The following is a 19,857-nucleotide window of genomic DNA, read 5'->3' on the forward strand; positions in this document are numbered from 1 at the left end:
TGGATAAAAAAAATCTGCGTCGACGCTCACCGTCTGCAACGTCATATCTTTATGACGTTATTTCTCTGTTTTAGCAAAATTGCCATAAGGCCCTTTTGTCATGGGCGCAATCATATATATATATATATATATATATATATATATATATATATATATATATATATATATATATATATATATATATATATATATATATATATATATATATATATATATGGTAAATTCATTTTATGCACAGGAACTTTTTCATTTATTATATAAACACCAAAGAAATAACCTAGTTAACAATTTTCATCGACTTATCAGTTATCCTTGACTTTACAGTTTATTAACAATATCTGCCACATTTAGAAATGTCGATATTCATTGATTTTAACAGTTTTAAGTGTACTCTTAGGGGCCATGACTTGAGTGCACATAATCTTTGACAAATTTTTTTGAGTTATTCAATAATGAAAAATAGCATGCTGATGGAAATCAAATTTTAAGTTGATTCCATATCAATAAACAAAATAAATACTTAGTAATTGATGCCTGCATGCTTCATGTTCAAACAATTTCTAAAATGAGGCAAGCTTTTGACAAACAAGTTGATGAAACAAGGATATTAACAGTTTCATTTAAAGTCATCATTTTGCAAGTTCTATGGTCGATACAATGATCTTGTCAGCAAATACAATCTATCATTAAGTCGAATGCTGACTTACTTTTTTCATACTAATTGTAATGCCATTATTTAACCCCCTTCCCCCAGTCACGCATATACCTTTACCCAGCAATCACACACTTTTGTTTTTTACGATTTCTGTTCTGATAACATGTTAAGTTTTGGTTTGTTAATGAATGATTAAGTAATAATTTTTCGTAAATTCTTTTCTAAAATATTTTGCAATGAAGAATATTTTTTCCCATTTCAATATGTTCGAGTTGTTTGATTTATTTAGGAAATTTCAGGGGCGAGACATGTTATGAAAGCATTTCTATTTACAAATATTTTTTTTTTAATTTTGTTAAAATTTGTTTCCATAAAAAAATTAAAAATACAAACTATGAAATTCTTTCAAAAGCAATAAACTTGCCATACACAAAAAACTAAATCAAGGATCATTATTCTAATAAATTGCTGTTACCATATTTTCGATTCCTGTGCTTCTTTTCGGCTCTTCAAAGCGCTACAGTCTAGTCAGAGATTTCTGGTTTATGCGTAGATATCTTTTATATTAAGTTGATTTATTGGAATTTTGAAAACAATGAAGGTGTTTGAAGCATTGATAATTATTTTTTATCAAACTGGATATAGTGCACAAAATTCTTTTGAATAGAAAAAATATATTATACTAACATATGTAGTAAAAGTCCTGTGAGGAAAATCCGTAGTATTTAAGGTTCATTGATACTCTGAAAAGAGAATTAACTTAAAGCTGAACACGCCTCGTAAAGGAATTTTTTCGCCATAATTGTCTTATCCTGCCGTTATATCTTAGACCCCTATATAAGCCGCTCACTCAGTCACGTGTGTAGACGGATGTATTGTACAATTTTAGTAAAACGTTGAGCACTCATTATTATCATGCAAACAGTTTGCCTGCTAGATGGCAATGAGTATGGAAGATTTTAAGAGATGTCGTTTTATATCGATAGCGTTGGAATGTGAAGATAGCGAAGAGCATCATGTTCAAAAGTCCAATTAAACAAAACAATTTCACAGGCCTCTGAGAGCAGAGGTGGGATCAGGTGCCATATAGAAGTGAGCATCCCCTCATGCTGTCGACCAATCACATCCCTTGTCACGATGTGGTAAACGGAAAAATCCTTGAACTATTTAGTGTGAAAATAAAGACTTAACAATATATGAGATTCGACCTAACAATAGATTTAATTGCTAACAATGTTCATTGTATGGATATTTATGATTACCATCTTTGTTAAGATACCATTCTGGGGTATACATGTATTTGTCTTATTTCAGTTTTTGTTGTTCTTTTTATTCTTCACCTACAAATGAAAAATACTACATGCACGTATAATCAAAACAATTAACCGTATATACTCGCCAATAAGTCGTCCCGCCTATAAGTCGGTTGTGTTTTTCAATTTTTTTTTTGTTTTTAGGGATTTGCCATTGACCCGCTTATAAGTCGTTCAACTTTTTGCAAGAATCGGTTATCAATTTTAAATCAATGCTCTAATTTTTTTTAACCCGTTTTCAAATAATATTTTGAGAAATGACGCCGATATGTAATTTTTTTTCTTCTCAACAAATCAATTTCATATTAATACTCTGGTGTATTTACCTGTGTTCAAATAAATTTTGGGATATGACATCGATAGTTAACCTTTTTTATTTTTCAACAAACCAAACAGATACCACTTCGTTTATTACATCCATACATTTTGTTTATAAAAGAGTTATATACCATGTCGTCTAGATATTTTGAACACTGATCTCAATATTTTTTTTACCTTCTTTTTGCGTCTTCCTTATTTTTAACTCTAATAAAAATAAAAATATATACAGTGTATTTCATAATTTTATTTATTACATACTTAGCCACTATTGAAAATAAAAACATTCATATTTAGTATTACAGAGCACATCAATATACATTGTATAACATTCTGATGATTTTTATGAATTTTCTGCTTACGAGGTGCTTAGTGTTCAAGCCATATCTGTTGTTATTGATTTATAAACGATACACTTGATTTATTATTATATAAATATTGCATGTAGTTGAGTGTAACATTGAAAATTTTCACCCCTCGAAAACCATTTTCAACCGAGGCACAGTCGAGGTTGACAATGGTTTTCGAGGGGTGAAAATTTTCAATGTCACACTCAACTACATGCAATATTTATTATATTATACTGAATGATTTATACAAATTACATGTACATATTACAGTGAACTTTGCGCGCATAAATTCTGCGCAGTCAATATTTATTGGAATATCACCCGTCGTCAAGCAATGTTGACTACATGTTGCTGCGCTGGAAGGCGTGGCTTCATTATTCAGCGGGTAATAGTGTTTTTAACAAATGTTTCTCGACGAATCAGATTCAACTAATTTACATGAAAGTATAATATTGATATATAACACGATTAACGATAACTCTGGGTAGAGATTGGGCACGAATGACTGAAAGAATATTAGTTATGTAAATAACATAACAAAATAAATAATACGCACTTTAGGTAAAGTTAAATAATATATGTACTTTTATAATGCATAACCTTAGAATACATAATTAATATAATATATCCTGACTTTTGTCGTCTACGATAATCGGAGTTGTTTAAAAAATACTACATTTCGCCGACCAGAAAAATAGCAATTTTTTAAGGACTCGCTGATAAGTCGGACGTAGAGTTTTGGATAAAAACTGACCCTGACTCCCCACCTCAACCCCCCCCCCCAAAAAAAAAAAAGCCTTGTGGGCGAGTATATGCGGTATAAAAATTATTTCATATTTCAAGGATAAACAAAACAAAATTGCCATAAATCAACAGAGGCAACAAATATGATCGTCATTACAGACTACTTCACAAAGTGGACAGAGACATACCCAATAAAGAAGATGGAAGCCCAAACAGTAGCTGAAGTGCAGGTGGTGTTGTTCATTACGCGATTGGGCATAACCTTAATCATAAAATAGCGATCAAGGGAGGTAATATGAAAGTAGAATGTAGCTTACTGGGTATACGAAAAAACAAGGACAACTGCCTTCCATCCAAAACTTATGAACTTTTGGTATGACTCTTATATAACTAGAGGGAAATACACGGGTCTGTCGTATGAGGTTTAGCGAGAGGATAAAAAGTTAACTTTGATGTTGCATATAGACAGACTGAGACCATATAGATCGCAAAACCTCAGTATCGAGACAGGACGTGATAATGAGAGCGAGCATACACGTGGTTAGGAACGAAAATAAAAATGTTGGAAGTGAAAAGGGAGGCGATTTACACTTAAATTATCTACCAAATACTGATTTGAATAAAATAGAAGTCGAATATACAAATAAAAAAAAGACCAAACTGACACTCTGATTACTAGTATGAATTTCATTATAATTTTAAAATAAAAAAAATTCTTGATATGTTTTTCAAATCCTTGACCACATAACCGATGACCAAGAATGACATGGAGGACACAGAGGAAATAATCTTTGAGTCCAAACATGAATCTGGCAGGACTATTAGATAAGCAACACCACCTTATCTACCTACAGTAGAGAGAAAAAATGTGAAGGAGAATCCAGCCCACAATACACCCACAGAAAACTGAGTAAAAACAACTATGGAGATTCAGTGGCAGTTTTGCTACCATTCCATTGTCCTTGCTGCAAGACCCAGGCTGCAAGGAGTGACCGAGGTACACATACCGAAGGAGGCAGTCACCCCTCCCCCCAAAAAACAAAAACAAACAAGCAAGCAATACAAGGGTCATCAGATGACACCAAAAAGATGGAAAGGGTATTGAGAAATTTGAGGAAGAAATCTTGAGCACATGAAAACTGAGCAATTTAACTGTAACCCAAGAGTACAATTATACACTATAGTGTGGAATACACTGTTTTCTACTTATGCATATATAACAAACGCGTAGTATTTTTAAGCTAATGTGAGGAAAGATATTCCTGTTCTTAAAATAATGTATCCATTTCTGTTTTTCTATTTAAAAGAAATAAAAATTTGAAAAAGAATTAAAATCACAAATACCTTTCGTCATTAAGACGTGGGTAGTGTAATGGTTAGTGTATTCGACCATGCCTCCAAATGTGAATCTGGGGGATTTGGATAAAAGACTCTCCCAAAGAAATGACCAACCCTAAAATAGGTAGACTGAGCCAAAAGTATAAAAGGAGACACTGCTGCCAAGTCATTCTGACTGAATCGACGGAAAAAGAGACTCTAAGAAGAAAGCTTACGACAAGAGGTAATAAAATAAAATCACTCTTACAAAAAGAGAAAATGAGGGTGAACGAACCTGGTGCATCGTAAAACAATTCAGGAACACAGTGCAGGTTATGCTGCTTAAGAATCATGGCCTAACATTTTGATTACTGGTATATAGCACATAGTTCCAATCAATTATAACTCAGATCGGGTAAAAGGAAAAAAAAATATATATATAAATCCCTGCTCCTTGTAGCACCCATTAGGATAACATGTTACAGGATTGTACAGAATTAGAATCTTTCATTGAATATTCGAATAGGAACTATTGACAAAATTGAATTGTAAAAAGAGATATCTTTCTATTTCCTTTTATCATTCGTTCACAAAAAGGAGAGATGACCCACTTTATTAAAAATAAATGTAGTTTTAACATTCCATTATACCAGTTTATGTGTTAATTCAGCGTGTTGCCATTTCGATGTGCTAAACTCTATCAATTCAGCAGTCACTCAAGTATTGTCAGTATTTTATGCATATAGCCTAAACCCGGGTGCTGTGAATTTCACAATTCTTATAGAGATCACTGCTTTTAAAAACAATATGCATGATTGGTTTTCTCAAGACCAGTTTGGGAAAGAAAAGGTAAAGATGTGCGTTGAGATGAATGGTGGAGCATCATATATGTTTTTGTGTCACCTGTAGAGCAGAGCGGCACTAAGGGATCACTTTACACGGCGTCTGTCTGTCTGTCCGTCTGTCTGTCTGTTACATCCTATATCTCAAGAACTGTAAGAGGTATGGATTTGATATTTTGCACGTATAATGCTTGGCACTACATGTATTGTTTTTGTTAATTACCATGGTTACAAAACTCGTGACCTTTGACCTACTTATCAAAATATTTTATAGTGTCGATATACAGCACATTTTTGACATTTAAGAGGTAAGTCTATGCTATTTAGCATGTGCTCCGTTTGTCATAAGAGAATATAAAAAATACCAGCATTACAATCCACTTTACTTTGACCTATGACCTACTTTGCAAAAAATATTTCGGGCAGTTTAATCAAACTTATGACTTTTGAATTTTGAGAGACAGGGTTTAGATAATTAGCATTTATACATGTTAATGAGCTCATAATAGTGTACTTTGAAACCGTATGATATTCAGTTACCAGACAAACATATTTAAATACTATAAAAATACATCGGGATCGATATTCCACAAAGGATCCTGTAGACTGAAAATTGCAGTAAAGACAAATTGAAATCTCTTTTGAATGATTATTGGAAACACGTTTAGCCCGTGAAAAAGTACTTTGAAACTGTATGCTATTTAGGTAACGCTCAAGCATAATTTTAAATACCATAAAAAATACATCGGGATCGGTTTTCAACAATGGATCGTGTAGACTGACAATTGGAGTAAAGACAGACTGAAATCTCTTTTAGAAGGTTGTTGGAAACACGTATTAATAGAATGAAAAATAGTTATTTCTAATAATTTCAATTTAATTATTCATTTGACGCTTATGGTACCATATTTTCTTTGATTGTCAGATTCTATCGCAGTCTTATACTATCCATGGATCATCCGATGCCATTTTTACTTTCAAGACAAATGCATGAACTATCAGTCTTTCATGCTTATACTAAATGAAAAGCTGACCACTTTTAAATTTATTTACACTTTTACTGAAGCTATAAAGCAGGTGACACATGCGTTCCTTGGAACACTCTAGTTCTAATTGCATGTGTAAAGATGATGCTTGTGTAGTGAATGGATAAAAATATGTTTGGAAGTTCACACAGGCAAATGGCAAAGAATTTCTTGCATTTGAATAAGGAAATACATCTAAAACTATTTCTGTATTTTTTTTAGTTTGCAAGTTAAATATGAGGTTTTTATTTCTTATTTTTATTTTTGTTGTTTTATATTGATAGCTTTATATTAAAATTAATGAATAGAATTAATTATTGACTACGAAAGCCGGATAGGCTCATTTTTGACAAGATAAAAAATAATATATCGTTATAACGAGATAGTTATCTCGCTATAACGAGTTAGTTATCTCGTTATAACGAGTTAGTTATCTCGTTATAACGAGTTAATTATCTCGTTATAACGAGATAATTATTAGTTATCTCGTTATAACGAGTTAATTATCTCGTTATAACGAGATAGTTTTCTCGTTATAACGAGATAGTTTTCTCGTTGTTTCGAGACTTAATAGCAATATAGGAATAAAAATGGCTGTTGTTTTTAATGCCATTAAATTTTTAGCTAGTAATTATCAGTCAAATTTAACTTGAACAATTGATAAATGGTTGAAAATTTAATTTGCTCTGGGGTTTACTTTTGATTAAATCTTGCCAATTATCATATTTTGATAAGCATAGCAACTGTAAGGCGAACACATTTACACATTTGTGTGAATGCCTCCTCAAATTGTTGCATAAGGACGCGATATTTTTCTTAAAATAATATTGCCAAACATACTTGCTTCAAACTTTGGCAATTTATTTATGACAACTATTTCTGATGAATGACACTATTTCGACATGTTTTGGACGACTTATACACTTTCATATATCAATTTCTATACCGCTAAAATTAAATATCAGAGACAATATAAGTGCAACATATCGTTTATGCAACATATAATATATACGATTACAGTGTTATACATGTGTTACTTCTGAGATTCAGAAATGTTTTGAAGAAGGGGGATTGTGAGACATCAGCAGTTAGATCATAGGTGTAGTAATAGGGGGGCTAATGTCCACCACTTTTGAAAAGGGGCGGTCAAGATTATCTTTGTGCCCCTTCCTCCATATCTTTTTTACCTGAGTAAATATCTCCCGAAAATAATGGCGAATACTCGTAGTTGGAATATCAATTCTCTTTTTTTTCTTTTTGCTTGTCAAATATTTTACTTGGTTTACCCCATCATCAGAAATGATATTACATCCTTTTAAGTAATAAGACGTTAGATCTGATCTGCTGATATTGACATTTTATCTAATATTCTGTCACGATTCATTGTTTATATTTTTTGCGAACGGAGACCTGTTTGAGATTCACGTCTATTTGGCGGATCCTATGTTTACCACATAGCGACAAAGCATCAAACCAGAGTTTATAAAACAAAAAAAAAGTTTACAGGGTTTACAAAGCCAGTTCACTTTTATAATCTTTTTACTTAGGATTGATCAACGAATAGGCCTAATACTACATATGTACATGTATATTATTAATACAACATTGAAGCAATGTCGTTAATTATTTTCCTCATCACAATTTTTATTATGTATACTTTGCAAGCATATAATTTTTATTTCAGAGAGATTGATGATTTTTTTTTGGGGGGGGGGGGGGGGGTGGTGGATGGTAATAAATAGATGATATTCAATGTTTTGCAGTTGATATGGAATTTATTTAACGAGTGGGACTGGATTTTTTTTTATATTTTCATGAGTGCGAAGCACGAGTGAAAATATAAAAAATTCTGTCTCACGATACAATACACATTTTTAGGGATAATTTATGCTTGAAATACACCTTAATTAATGCGTATCATATTGTAAACTTTAGATATTTAGATATATCGACGACGTATTGTCAATTAACAATGGCTATTTCCATTCTTATGTCGATACGATATATCCTGGTGAACTTGAGATAAAAGATACCACAGAGTCTGACACATCTGTTTCATATTTGGATATTTTACGTGAAAAAGACGTTAATGGTAATCTAACAACCAAGCTTTATGATAAACGTGATGACTTTAACTTTTCAATCGTCAACTTCCCTTACTTATGCAGCAATATACCTTCATCACCTGCATTCGGGGTATATATCTCTCAGTTGATTCGATACGCAAGAGCATGATCTACGTATGTACAATTTCTAAAATGAGGTAAATTATTGACAAATAAGTTGATGAAACAAGAATATCAGCTGTCTCGTTTAAAGTCATCATTTTGTAAGTTCTATGGTCGATACAATGACCTTGTCAACAAATACAATTTATCATTGAATCAAATGCTGACTGACATTTTTCATACCAATTGTTAGGCCATTATTTACACACTGAATTGTCGACGGATTTTTCCGTTATTTCCCGATCATGACAAGGAGCACACGGCGGGTGTGACCGGTCGGCAGGGGATGCTCACTCCTCCATGGCATCTGATCCCACCTCTGATGTTTGGAGGTCCGTGTTTTCTCTTCTCCTATCTTGTATTGTTTAATGGACTTTTGAGCTTGAATACTGTTCGTTATCTCCATATATTTCATATTAAACTTTCATTCTATACCCAAAAGGATCACATACATGTATCAACTGTTTTTACTAATGCTGACCTTCACCTTTTATTGTGACTTCCGTAGAGTAAAGAGCTCCAAAAGTTTTTTTTTATTCTACCACATTGATAATAACACAAAAAATACATATTGTACATGAGATTTCATGCCAAATTGGTAAATTAAAATGTTTCTTTCTTTTCATTAACAAAGAAATACATGTGTATATAAATTATTAAGTGATAAGTACAGTATTAGTTCTTGATATTCATCATATCTATTATTGAGGGGAAGGGGGGATTGATGATAAAAACAACGTGAATTTAGTTTTTGTCAGACATGGAATTTTGATCTTGCCCCTTTAAGACGATAAAATTGAACTGATATTCCTTGTTAACAGGCAAGGAATTATCAAAATATGAACGTTAAAGCCTAACAAATGGTTTCATATCCACATGATTTATTCGGAATATTTAAAATAATAGGATTATTTCTATGCATTTTTTATTGCGACAAATATTACGCAAAAATTATATAATTTTAACAAAGTCAAGAAAGCTTGAACAGGGAAGTTAAATCAGCCAGAGTATATCTTTTATTTCTGATCTCATTGTACAAGTTGACAATCCATTTGAAGATGACACTAATTCTATTTTGCAATTTTAAGGTATAACACAACAACATGAGGCGGTCACAAGTTTCCGTATATTTGTCTTCGGTCATTCCAATAAACAATACTAATCAAAGGCATAACACAAAAATCTAGTATGCTGTTGTTCCATAAAATCTTTATCACGCACACTTCAAACAAATTTGATCGACTCGCTTCTGCATATTTCCTATAAATAATGGTCTATTCTTTACTTAGATATATCAACTCTTTAGATCAATTTTATCTCGTTATAACGAGATAATTATCTCGTTATAACGAGATAACTAACTCATTATAACGAAATAACTAACTCGTTATAACGAGATACTAACTCGTGATAACGAGATAACTAACTCGTGATAACGAGATAACTAACTCGTGATAACGAGATAACTAACTCGTTATAACGAGATAATTATCTCGTTATAACGAGATAACTAACTCATTATAACGAGATACTAACTTGTTATAACGAGATACTAATTCGTTATTACCAGATACTAACTCGTTATTACGAGATAATTATCTCGTTATAACGAGTTAAATATTTTTTTGTCTTGTCAGAACTGAGCCTATCCGGCTTTCGTAATTAACAATTACTTACAAACATTTTAATTTAAAAAGTTAACGAATGTTTTGGCTAATGAACAAAAACAAGCCCAAAAATATAAATTGAAATCCTTTTAGTTTGTCTATAAAGAAACGTGCATATGAAAGTAATCCATAAACTGATGTGTAAAATCTGGTCCATGTACGTCTTAGCACCATAAGTTACAATTACATTAAATGTAATTACCGCAGCGAGCAAAAATGGTCCCGTTTTCTCTTTTTAAAAGATTCATGCTGTAGTTCATAATTTTCAATTTTGCTAACACGTAATACTAATGTATATCTGTCTGTTTAAAATCTTTTTTTTTCAATTTCGATGGTCCTTTGTACATTTCACCTACAAATGAAAAAAAAAATAATTAAAAAAAATATAAAATCACTATAATCGTACGTACATGTATATATTAATTTCGTATTTCAAGGATAAAATTTAACAAAAATATTTTCATTTTTACAATGAAAATTACGCACCTGTCCCCCAGAAACTATCAAAAAGTTTTTCATACGCTTTCTGTTTACTAGGACGATTCAAGTACTGGAACATACGACTGACGGTTTCACTCATTTCTGGAAATTCTTTGCATCTCTTCTATAGCAGGCATATACATTTCCAGTGGTTGCAATGTGCGGTGCATTTTTGAAATCGACCAGGTATGAATGTAACTATCCTTTAATTTTTCTTTAAGCCTTTTCATATTTTCGGACTTCTGAGATTGGATATCCCTTTTTAAAGCTTCGTCATCAATTTCAACATCAATCATAGTTCCCTCTTGAATGGCTCTTTCAAAACATTGAATTGCTTCTGATATTCCAAGCGTTGCTAGGTCACTGTTGAATCTCCTCACCTCAGTTTTACTAAATTCGTAAAAGAATTCACCTATTGATTCAAAATTTGACGTTTTTTCCATCGGTACATGCAAGCTTGCAATTTGGTAGTTTACCTCCCATGGTAAGACATCCTTCACGAAAAGACCATCTGTTTTCATGATGGAATCCAGTATGTTTTTGCCAAATTCAGTCTCAAATGTTTTTGCCAAAATCGTCCGAGAGGCTTCCTGGTGAATTTCGTTGAGAGCACTACAGAAAAATTCTGCAAAATTACAATGCAAGTCTTTTGACTCGGCGTTTGTAAAACACTGGTAGATTTCATAAGTGTCGCGCAGAAGATAAAAAGCTGCCTCATAAAAGCCTTTTCTGGTAAAAAATTTAGCCGTTCTGATTGTCCCCGGGAAAAAGACATCCTGATAAGACAAAATAATGTCTCTATTCGACGCAAATCTTTTACAGTCTTGTAAAACAAATCCTGATAGGTTCGCTCTATATGTGTATCCAAAATCTTCAGCAAGATATATCATCGTCTGTATTGGAAACAAACGGAGAGCCTCAATTTGTACACTAATGGATTCAAGTTCTTCCTCTGTATAACCGTCAAATAAATTGTATGAATTGATAAAATAGTGAGACAGATTCTTTCTTTTTAAGGAAGATATCAAATATGTGAGGACATAAAATATACATCCACTGAAGTTTGTTTCCCACGCTTCAAAGGGAATCTGTTCGCAGCAGTTGCAAAATACTGCTTTGATATGCTTAAGTTTCAGCCTGGATTTAAGATGGCATGTACACTGTTCTATCAATATTTTATGCACACTAAAACCTTCTAACTGCATGCTTGTTGTGGCTCTTGTAAAGATTTGCACTTCGGCGGATGAGAAGTTAAATTTCCATTCTATTTCAGGATTAGAACTCAATGGATGATGTTTTGGAATTATGGTACATCCTGAATTTTGAATGGCAGTCACCACATTTTTTGAAGGCCATTGGAATTTCCGTCTTCTATATCGCCATTCATCTGCAACAGATGGAAACTCAACACATTTGAACCCCATAAAACATCTTGCAGTCAACTCAGGCAGAGCCATTTCCGTAGGGACTTCTAATCTTTTTAAGAAAATTTTTCCATTATGTCGATACAAACTTTTTTCTGGGAATTTTTGTTGCGATGGCAAAACTTTTAATCTTAAAAAACCTGGATGCGTTTCTTCTGTTTCGATTGAGATGGTTGATGAAAGCGATTCTAAATCATGAGCAACTACTGTGGCAAGTTTTTTAACATTGTTGCGCAGTGTATATCCTCGTAAAATATCCCTCAGGAACATATGTGTTCCCGTTGCATATGATCCTATGTATTCAAACAGTTTACCATCTTTATAAACTGGTGGAAATACTCGAGAATTTGAGAGAAGCATCATTCGAGGGATAAGATGTCCGATGAGGTAAGTTAAATGTGGAAGAGGAAGTCCTGTTTGAGTATCAACGTAAAAAGGATCTTCTACGAGACAATGGAGTATATCTAGGAAAAGGTAAAATAGATTACAACCATACCTTGGAGAAACTCAGCCTCAGTGTTATATCTGAAACAGCTCATTATCTTTTATGTGTAAAAAAAAAACCGGGAAAATATAATTTGTTTTCACCATTCTATAATTCAGAATTATACATAACCTTCATTTTCTTCCATGCAAAGATCATTCAAACCATAAGTTGGACATAAAGAGTATCCGAGGTCTTGGGAGACAGTGTGTTTGATCTCGGTTTGTTTCTCTGCCTGGGGTCCGTCATTTGACCTAATTCTGAGTAGGACATTTAATCCATCTTTCTCACTAGACTGAAGTCTCATATTTTCAACTTTTCTTATGAGTAGTTGTTTTGATGACGATGGATCCATTTCTGTGGTAGTCATCTTGTATCTGAACAGCAGTGCTTCTACAATCATATGACAAAATTTTCTACAACCAGTGTTTTGAAATTCAACGTGAAATGCTTTTCTGTGGAGTAGATATATCTATGGATTGACCATGAAAGGGCCATATTTGTTATATTATTTTTTTTAAAAGATTGACACGGCAAATTTAATTCGAGAAAAAGGAACAAAGTTTTCACCTCATTTTTAACACACACTCAATAGATATCAAATCAAATGAAGCTGTTTATTGTCATTATGTTTCCTTCATACTGAAAGAATAATTTAGGGAATGTAAAAAATTGAGATGCTAAATTTGTTTATGATTTTTTTAATGCTTGATATATTTTAAAACATGTGTGTTAACAATGTTGAGTAGATCCACATTCAAGGCATTGTTACGTCATGCCCATTATGACGTCTCAATCACAAAGAGGAGTTGATATGTCTGAATTTAGAAAAAAAAAAACCCGGTCTATCTGAGTTTTTTATGCTTATGATTAGAAAGTCCTTGTCTATTCGCATTTATATACCTTGACACATGATGCCAAACAAACCAATGACAAATATTGTTACATTGTATGAAAATAATATATATAAATATATATTTTATAATGCATTATGTATAATTCAAATTTTTTAGGAAAATTTAGAAGTTGAATATGTCACAATGAAGGACATTTCTCTATGGGTTTAGCAAATTTTGGAGCTCTAAGAAAATTCAATGAAGAAGAAAAATTAAGTGATAGTTAAATGACGTCATCATATTTGACCTAATTAAACTTTGAGATTTGACCTTGGCTTTCATTGTTCAAAAATATACATGTGTCCAAATATCACGTCTGTATTAGTATAAAAGAAACAAAAGTTACATTTCATCATTTAGACAATTAAATTACACGTAGAAGAAATAAAGATGTTCAAGATGTAAGCTCTTAAAATGCCCAATACTGCATATTATTTTGATATTCATATCATGATACGAACTCTACAACAGTACTACTGCGTATGATTAAAGTAGATGATTTAGTTAACCACAAGTCTTAACTGTATTGCCATTCTTTATCCCAGTTTTTAGGTCTTAAACTAAGGTAGTGAAATTCTCCAAAATGACCGAGATAAACTGTTATGTTGCCACCAGACTGGCCTCTGGAAAGAATTTCTGTGCGTCTGATGTCGTCCCCGTACACATTAAAGACTACAGCTCGTAGACTCATGGCGTCAACAGCAGCTTTAAGTATGATGTGATCACACCATTCCGTATTTTGCTCCATTCTCGACAAGTATTGTTCCCAGTTCTCAGTGAAAAGGAAGGACTCCGTGTGTGAACCATCTTCTTGATATGGATTTTCGCGAAGAAACCTGTCAATTTGAGTACATGTATGTATATTATTGAACAAGAGAATAATAGTTATTAAATAGGTTGTACATTTAAGAATTTTCTGTCTTTAAGAAGTGGTATGTGCAACTTTTGTGAACAAAAAAACTTTATTTACGGCACGTACTTCAGAGTGTATTTTCGTAAAGAATCAGGAGAGTTTCCAAAAATTCCTTTCACAGAAAGCTGATCTTCGATGGCTCTAAAGAGACAATTTCCATCTGCCATAACATCATGGACCGTGAATCCATTGGATTTTGCAAATTTTTGTAATGATCTGATAAACATTGGCATATTGTAGTATTGCGATATTCCTTGACCTGCATACGATTGAATAAAAATTACAAAATATCTACAGTTATTAAAAGAAGTATATAGTGTCTTAATATTTTTTTTTATCAAATATAGAGGATAAAGATAGCACTTGCACTTGCAAAATCTCTGTATCGTTATCTTTGATGTCATTGATGTCATATATTTGATTTTGATGAACTTGTATATTGGTATCCATATGAAAAAAAAAATTTTTTTTAGTTAATCAACAATTGAAAGGCAACAGTACATAATGCATAGATCAGCACTGGACCATACCGTCTGCTTGAGAAATAATGGAGTGTTTTATCAATGTGTGCAATGAAAGAGTGAAAAAACTGAAACATTTAGTAGAACATGATTCAAACGAAAAGCATTGTTTGACATTGTCAAAAACGAACTTCAACCAAAGACAACTTACTATATCTTCCGGTTCTTTCAGACGTTGTGGAAGGGGAATAAAACATCTCATGGAAGCGCCTATCGTCCTCAAAGTTGTTTTTATAATTTTCAATGTATTCGTCTTCACTATCAAAATAATCAGTGGCTTCAAAATCAAAACCACAACGATCAAATTGTATATCCGAATATTTCTCTCTGTTTTGTTTTTCGGAAGGAAAGATAGATGTATTTATGCCGTCGTCTCTTGCAGTTGCGGTGTTTTCTATGTTTTCAAAATTATTGGCTCCAAAATTATTTGCGAAAGATTTTTTGGTTGAATTGGTCATTTCAGTTTTAACGACAGAATCGCCCACCTTTTGACTTTCATAGTGAAAGAAACCTGGTTGCACATCAACACGTTTTGGAACTGTGGTTTTGGTAATATTTCCAAATTCTTCGGAATCAAACTTGTCTGAAAAAGTCATAGTTGCTGAGTCATGCTGAATTTCGTTTTGAAAGGTAAGAACATTTTCTGGCTGATTAAATTCTTCTTGAATATTTATAAATTCATTGTGAAATTCGTTTTCTACACACTCTTCCTCAGATGAATTATTTAACCAGATTTCCCGAGAAAATTTTATGGTTTCTGTTCTGTCCGATGATTTTTCCATCTCTGATAGAAGATTTAAGAAAGACATTCTATCTCCCGTTTAAACTATCCAATGTCACACTTCCTTTCAAAGGAATGCTGAAAATTTATACCTAGCGATTTTACTTTGACAAGGAAATTTTAATAAAATAATAACTTAGGGAAAAAAATTTCGAAACAAACGCCACCAACTATTTAGTTTTTTGATAACGATATCATTTTTCATATTAAAATTTGGTATATATTAAAGATTTTGCAACAAAAAATTTCGAACTCTCAACCATCCAATGTACTGCTGCAGTTAGAAGTAAGCAATAAACCATTTTATTTATTATCACTCTGTACTATTTGCTATCCAATCTATCACTCTTTTTTGTATTTAGTGAGAAATAAAGCTTATTTGATTAAAGTTACTGTGACATTGATATTAAAGAAACTTCCTTCCTTGTTTTTTTTTTCTGGATTTTTTTTTTCAAATTCAGCCACTGCTTAAATCAAATATATCATTATTTTATATTTCCCAGAATGAAGGAAGGATTTTTAAAATTTATTTTTATTGGCATTGCAAAATATACATGAATAAGTCATTGATTAAAATCCTTTTATACTCCCTTATTTGGGTTGAACAGTTATATATTCGTTAAGAAAAGGAATGTAAACATCTCTGGCTTAATTTGACCAAAATGTTTACTAAAACCTGCTTATACTGTTTTGAAAAGTTTATTTTGGAAAGGGTCAACCAATAAACACCAATTAACAAGTTTTCAGTTTGTGATTTTGATATCGGTTCTAGCGAGTTGAACTCGTGCATTGTCATGCAATCTATCCCTCGGTCAATATTGGTATTTTTCTGGTCTGTATACATGTTATCAACAGATTAAGCACCTAAAAGTCAAGTTCGTTATTGCTGAATAAACACCATATTGCAAAACTTGTATTTAAGCATCCTAATAAGTATGGAATGCTGTTACATATATATCATTATTGTGTTTGTATTCCAATAAACTTAGATAAAAAGTCATGTACACATAGTTACATACAAGAACAATGTGTGTGAAAAATTGACATAAAAGTAAAATTATCTGTCAACGGATTTTCATTCTTTTTTTAAGGAAATTTCAAGGTCACCTTTAAAACGTCACAGCTATGGTATGGAACCCAGTGCCTGAGCTTTGATGAAACTAATCTCATATCATTTTGTGCAAAATATAAATACTAGTAGAGTTTTCAGTCATATTTCTTTATCAATTGTATGAAAAAATATATACTAAAGTGAAGGACTTTTAATTTGAATTATTCTACCAGAATATTCTGATTTGTGTTTATTTGGCGAACGGCGTTGCTTCTGCTGGGTCGACATTCTGCGGATTCACGTTTTTCAGTTTAGTTCGCGGAACCTGTACGATGTTCAGCTGGATTTTCCTGTGAAACTCATATTTTAAAAACACCTGCTGAGTCCTATTGAATTGATTGGCTAACAATTACAAAAGCAATGCACATGAGTGAAACATATGTAAAGGAATAATGAACTTTGGTACACTGGTACGAAATTTCACAAATGATTTCTTTTAATTTTAGATTAATTTAAAAATGAACTACGTGAGAAAAAAAAATTACATTATATATAATTTACACACTGAATTGTCTACGGGTTTCCCGTGTCTTCCCGAACACGGCGGCTTTGATCGGTCTGCATGGCACCTGATCCCACTTCTGATTTTTTTGGAGGTCCGTGTTTGCTCTGTTCCCGATATGTATTGTTTGAATGGACTTTGAGCTTGAATACTTTTCGTTATCCCCATATATCATATGATATATTTTTTTAAATTTTATGATCAAAGGTTGTGAACAAATTCCTTATAATCTTAGCTACAGTTTGGAGAAAACAGCGTGAGAAAATCGGGCATATAGTAAAAAAAAATCATGTTCAATCAAGAATAAACAGATAGGTGATGCCTCTGGAATGACCGATAGGAGAGGGACTGATAGAGATCAAATACTCATCAAAAGTATAAAAATAAAAAAAAAAAGAATTTTAAAATAATAAAAGTAGATGTCTTTTATGTTAACCTTTTATTTTTAATTTTATGATGAAGTTCACCTATTTATTGTTGATGTAAAAGGTAAAGATAACGAACAGATACATCTAAGTTGACTAAATAAATAAAAAATAAATACAAATATATGAGTAGAACATTTATTTTAATCAGTACTATTCTAAGTTTAATGACATTCCTGAATGTTATGATAAATAAATAGACCACAAATTGATTCTGTCATTTCCTAGATTTGGCCTGATAGAACGAACTCAATATATTTTATTTAACCCTGTAAAACATAAAAAGAGAACGAAAAAATAGCAATGGTAACGTCTTTAAAAAATTAAACACTTGTGTAGGACGTCTCAAAATTTTCTCATTGTACAATTAATTCTATGATCATCTGCTGAATCAACTGAATGTTTTTTTCATTCATGAAAAACCATTAAATAACAGTTAAATGAACTGATTTATAATCACTCTATTATACATTATTTATTTATATCGTGGATTCCTGGAAGAAAGCCATATTATCATTTTCCGTCCTTATTTCCTCGCACTTTATCATTATTTTTATGATTTAATACTAACGATTGGTCTCTCTCTATATTACGAAAAGAAGGCCAAATATGTATTTATAAAGAAAACGTTAATATTAAAATCACAATGTCCGCTCAAAATGTAATACAGTTTATTGAGAAAAAGACATTACAACATTCTATTCGAGGTATATGGAGAAATGAAGAACAACTTGAATGTGATGATAACGAAGGCGTAGTTTTCGAGAACTGTTTTCAGAAAACGTTACCAAAAGCTTTGAGACTCTCCACAGAGTCAGATGTCATTCCAGATCGACAAAAAAGATATGTTTTAAATGTCGAAGAAGACATCGACAAAACCGATTACTTCGACAGCGAGGACGAATACTGGGAGGGTCAAAGGTCAACAATGAAGGACGATTTCTACTTAGATGCATCTGAAAAGGGATATGGTTCTCCAATTTCAGGCACCAGAAATACGGGAAGATATAGTATGATATTTCTTTTAATTTCAAGCGCAAATTATATGATCAAAAAAATTCAACATACATGTGCATAAATCAACTTAGATGATGAATTTGCTTGCTAACAGGTTTTTTTATATGACCTACCCTTGGATATATGTTTTTCTTTACTCTCTTATAAAATTTCTTTTAGGTAAGGGAGTGGAACAATACCTGAACATGCCGCTCTTTCAAAGGTCTTTACGAAAGTTCGCAGCTGACAATGATTTTCAGGCACATGATGTCATTTCCGATGGGAACTGTATGTTTCGGGCTATCGCTGATCAATTGCTTATTAACGGCTGCCTGGGGCATACGATAGAGTCTCTCAGACACACAGCAATAAAGTAAGTTTATTGTTAAAATATAAATTAAATCATCAGATCACCTGAGCCAAAAGCTCAAGTAAGCTTTTCTGATCAAATTTTCCCCTTTGTCTGTTGTCGTCATTGAAGTCTTTTTTTCTTTCTTTCTTTTTTTACTTTTTCATCTTCTTCTCCACAACTACTGGACCAATTTCAGCCAAGCTTGGCATAGAGTATTCTTGGGTTAAGGAAATTTAATTTTTCTTTCAAATAATGGGCCACACCCTCTTTCAAGGGAAGATAATTAAGAAATAGTTAAAATTAGGTTGGGTGATTTAAAAATCTTGTCAAGAACCACTGGACCTTTCTCGAAATGCCGTGTCGTGAGTAAATGCGTTGCTGGGGGACTAATGGCCAATTTCATTCGATAATTTACGGGCTTGCTTCTCTCATGGAGAAGCACCAATCAAATTGAAGCTTTCACAAATAGTTAGATAATTTAAGTAGAAAGGAATCAGCTGAAATGCACGTATT

General features: G+C 32.4%; 1 protein-coding gene and 1 pseudogene across 1 annotated transcript in view; one reads left to right on the forward strand and one right to left on the reverse strand.

The window, feature by feature from the left end:
* Positions 1–10,937: 10,937 nt before the first annotated feature.
* On the reverse strand, positions 10,938–15,986 carry LOC133204617 (uncharacterized; annotated as a pseudogene).
* Positions 15,987–18,642: 2,656 nt separating this feature from the next.
* The window catches only part of LOC133204618 (uncharacterized), a 37,713-nt gene continuing 36,498 nt past the window's right edge, over positions 18,643–19,857 (forward strand). The window contains exons 1-2 of the mRNA XM_061340371.1: positions 18,643–19,006; positions 19,173–19,365. Of these exons, the coding sequence (XP_061196355.1) occupies positions 18,643–19,006; positions 19,173–19,365 (557 nt within the window). The remainder of the gene's footprint in view (positions 19,007–19,172; positions 19,366–19,857) is intronic.

The sequence above is a fragment of the Saccostrea echinata genome, unplaced genomic scaffold (assembly GCF_033153115.1).
Source record: "Saccostrea echinata isolate AGI-Se365-2 ecotype Australia unplaced genomic scaffold, CSIRO_AGI_Sech_v1 ptg000054l, whole genome shotgun sequence".
NCBI classification, from domain to species: Eukaryota; Metazoa; Mollusca; class Bivalvia; order Ostreida; family Ostreidae; genus Saccostrea; species Saccostrea echinata.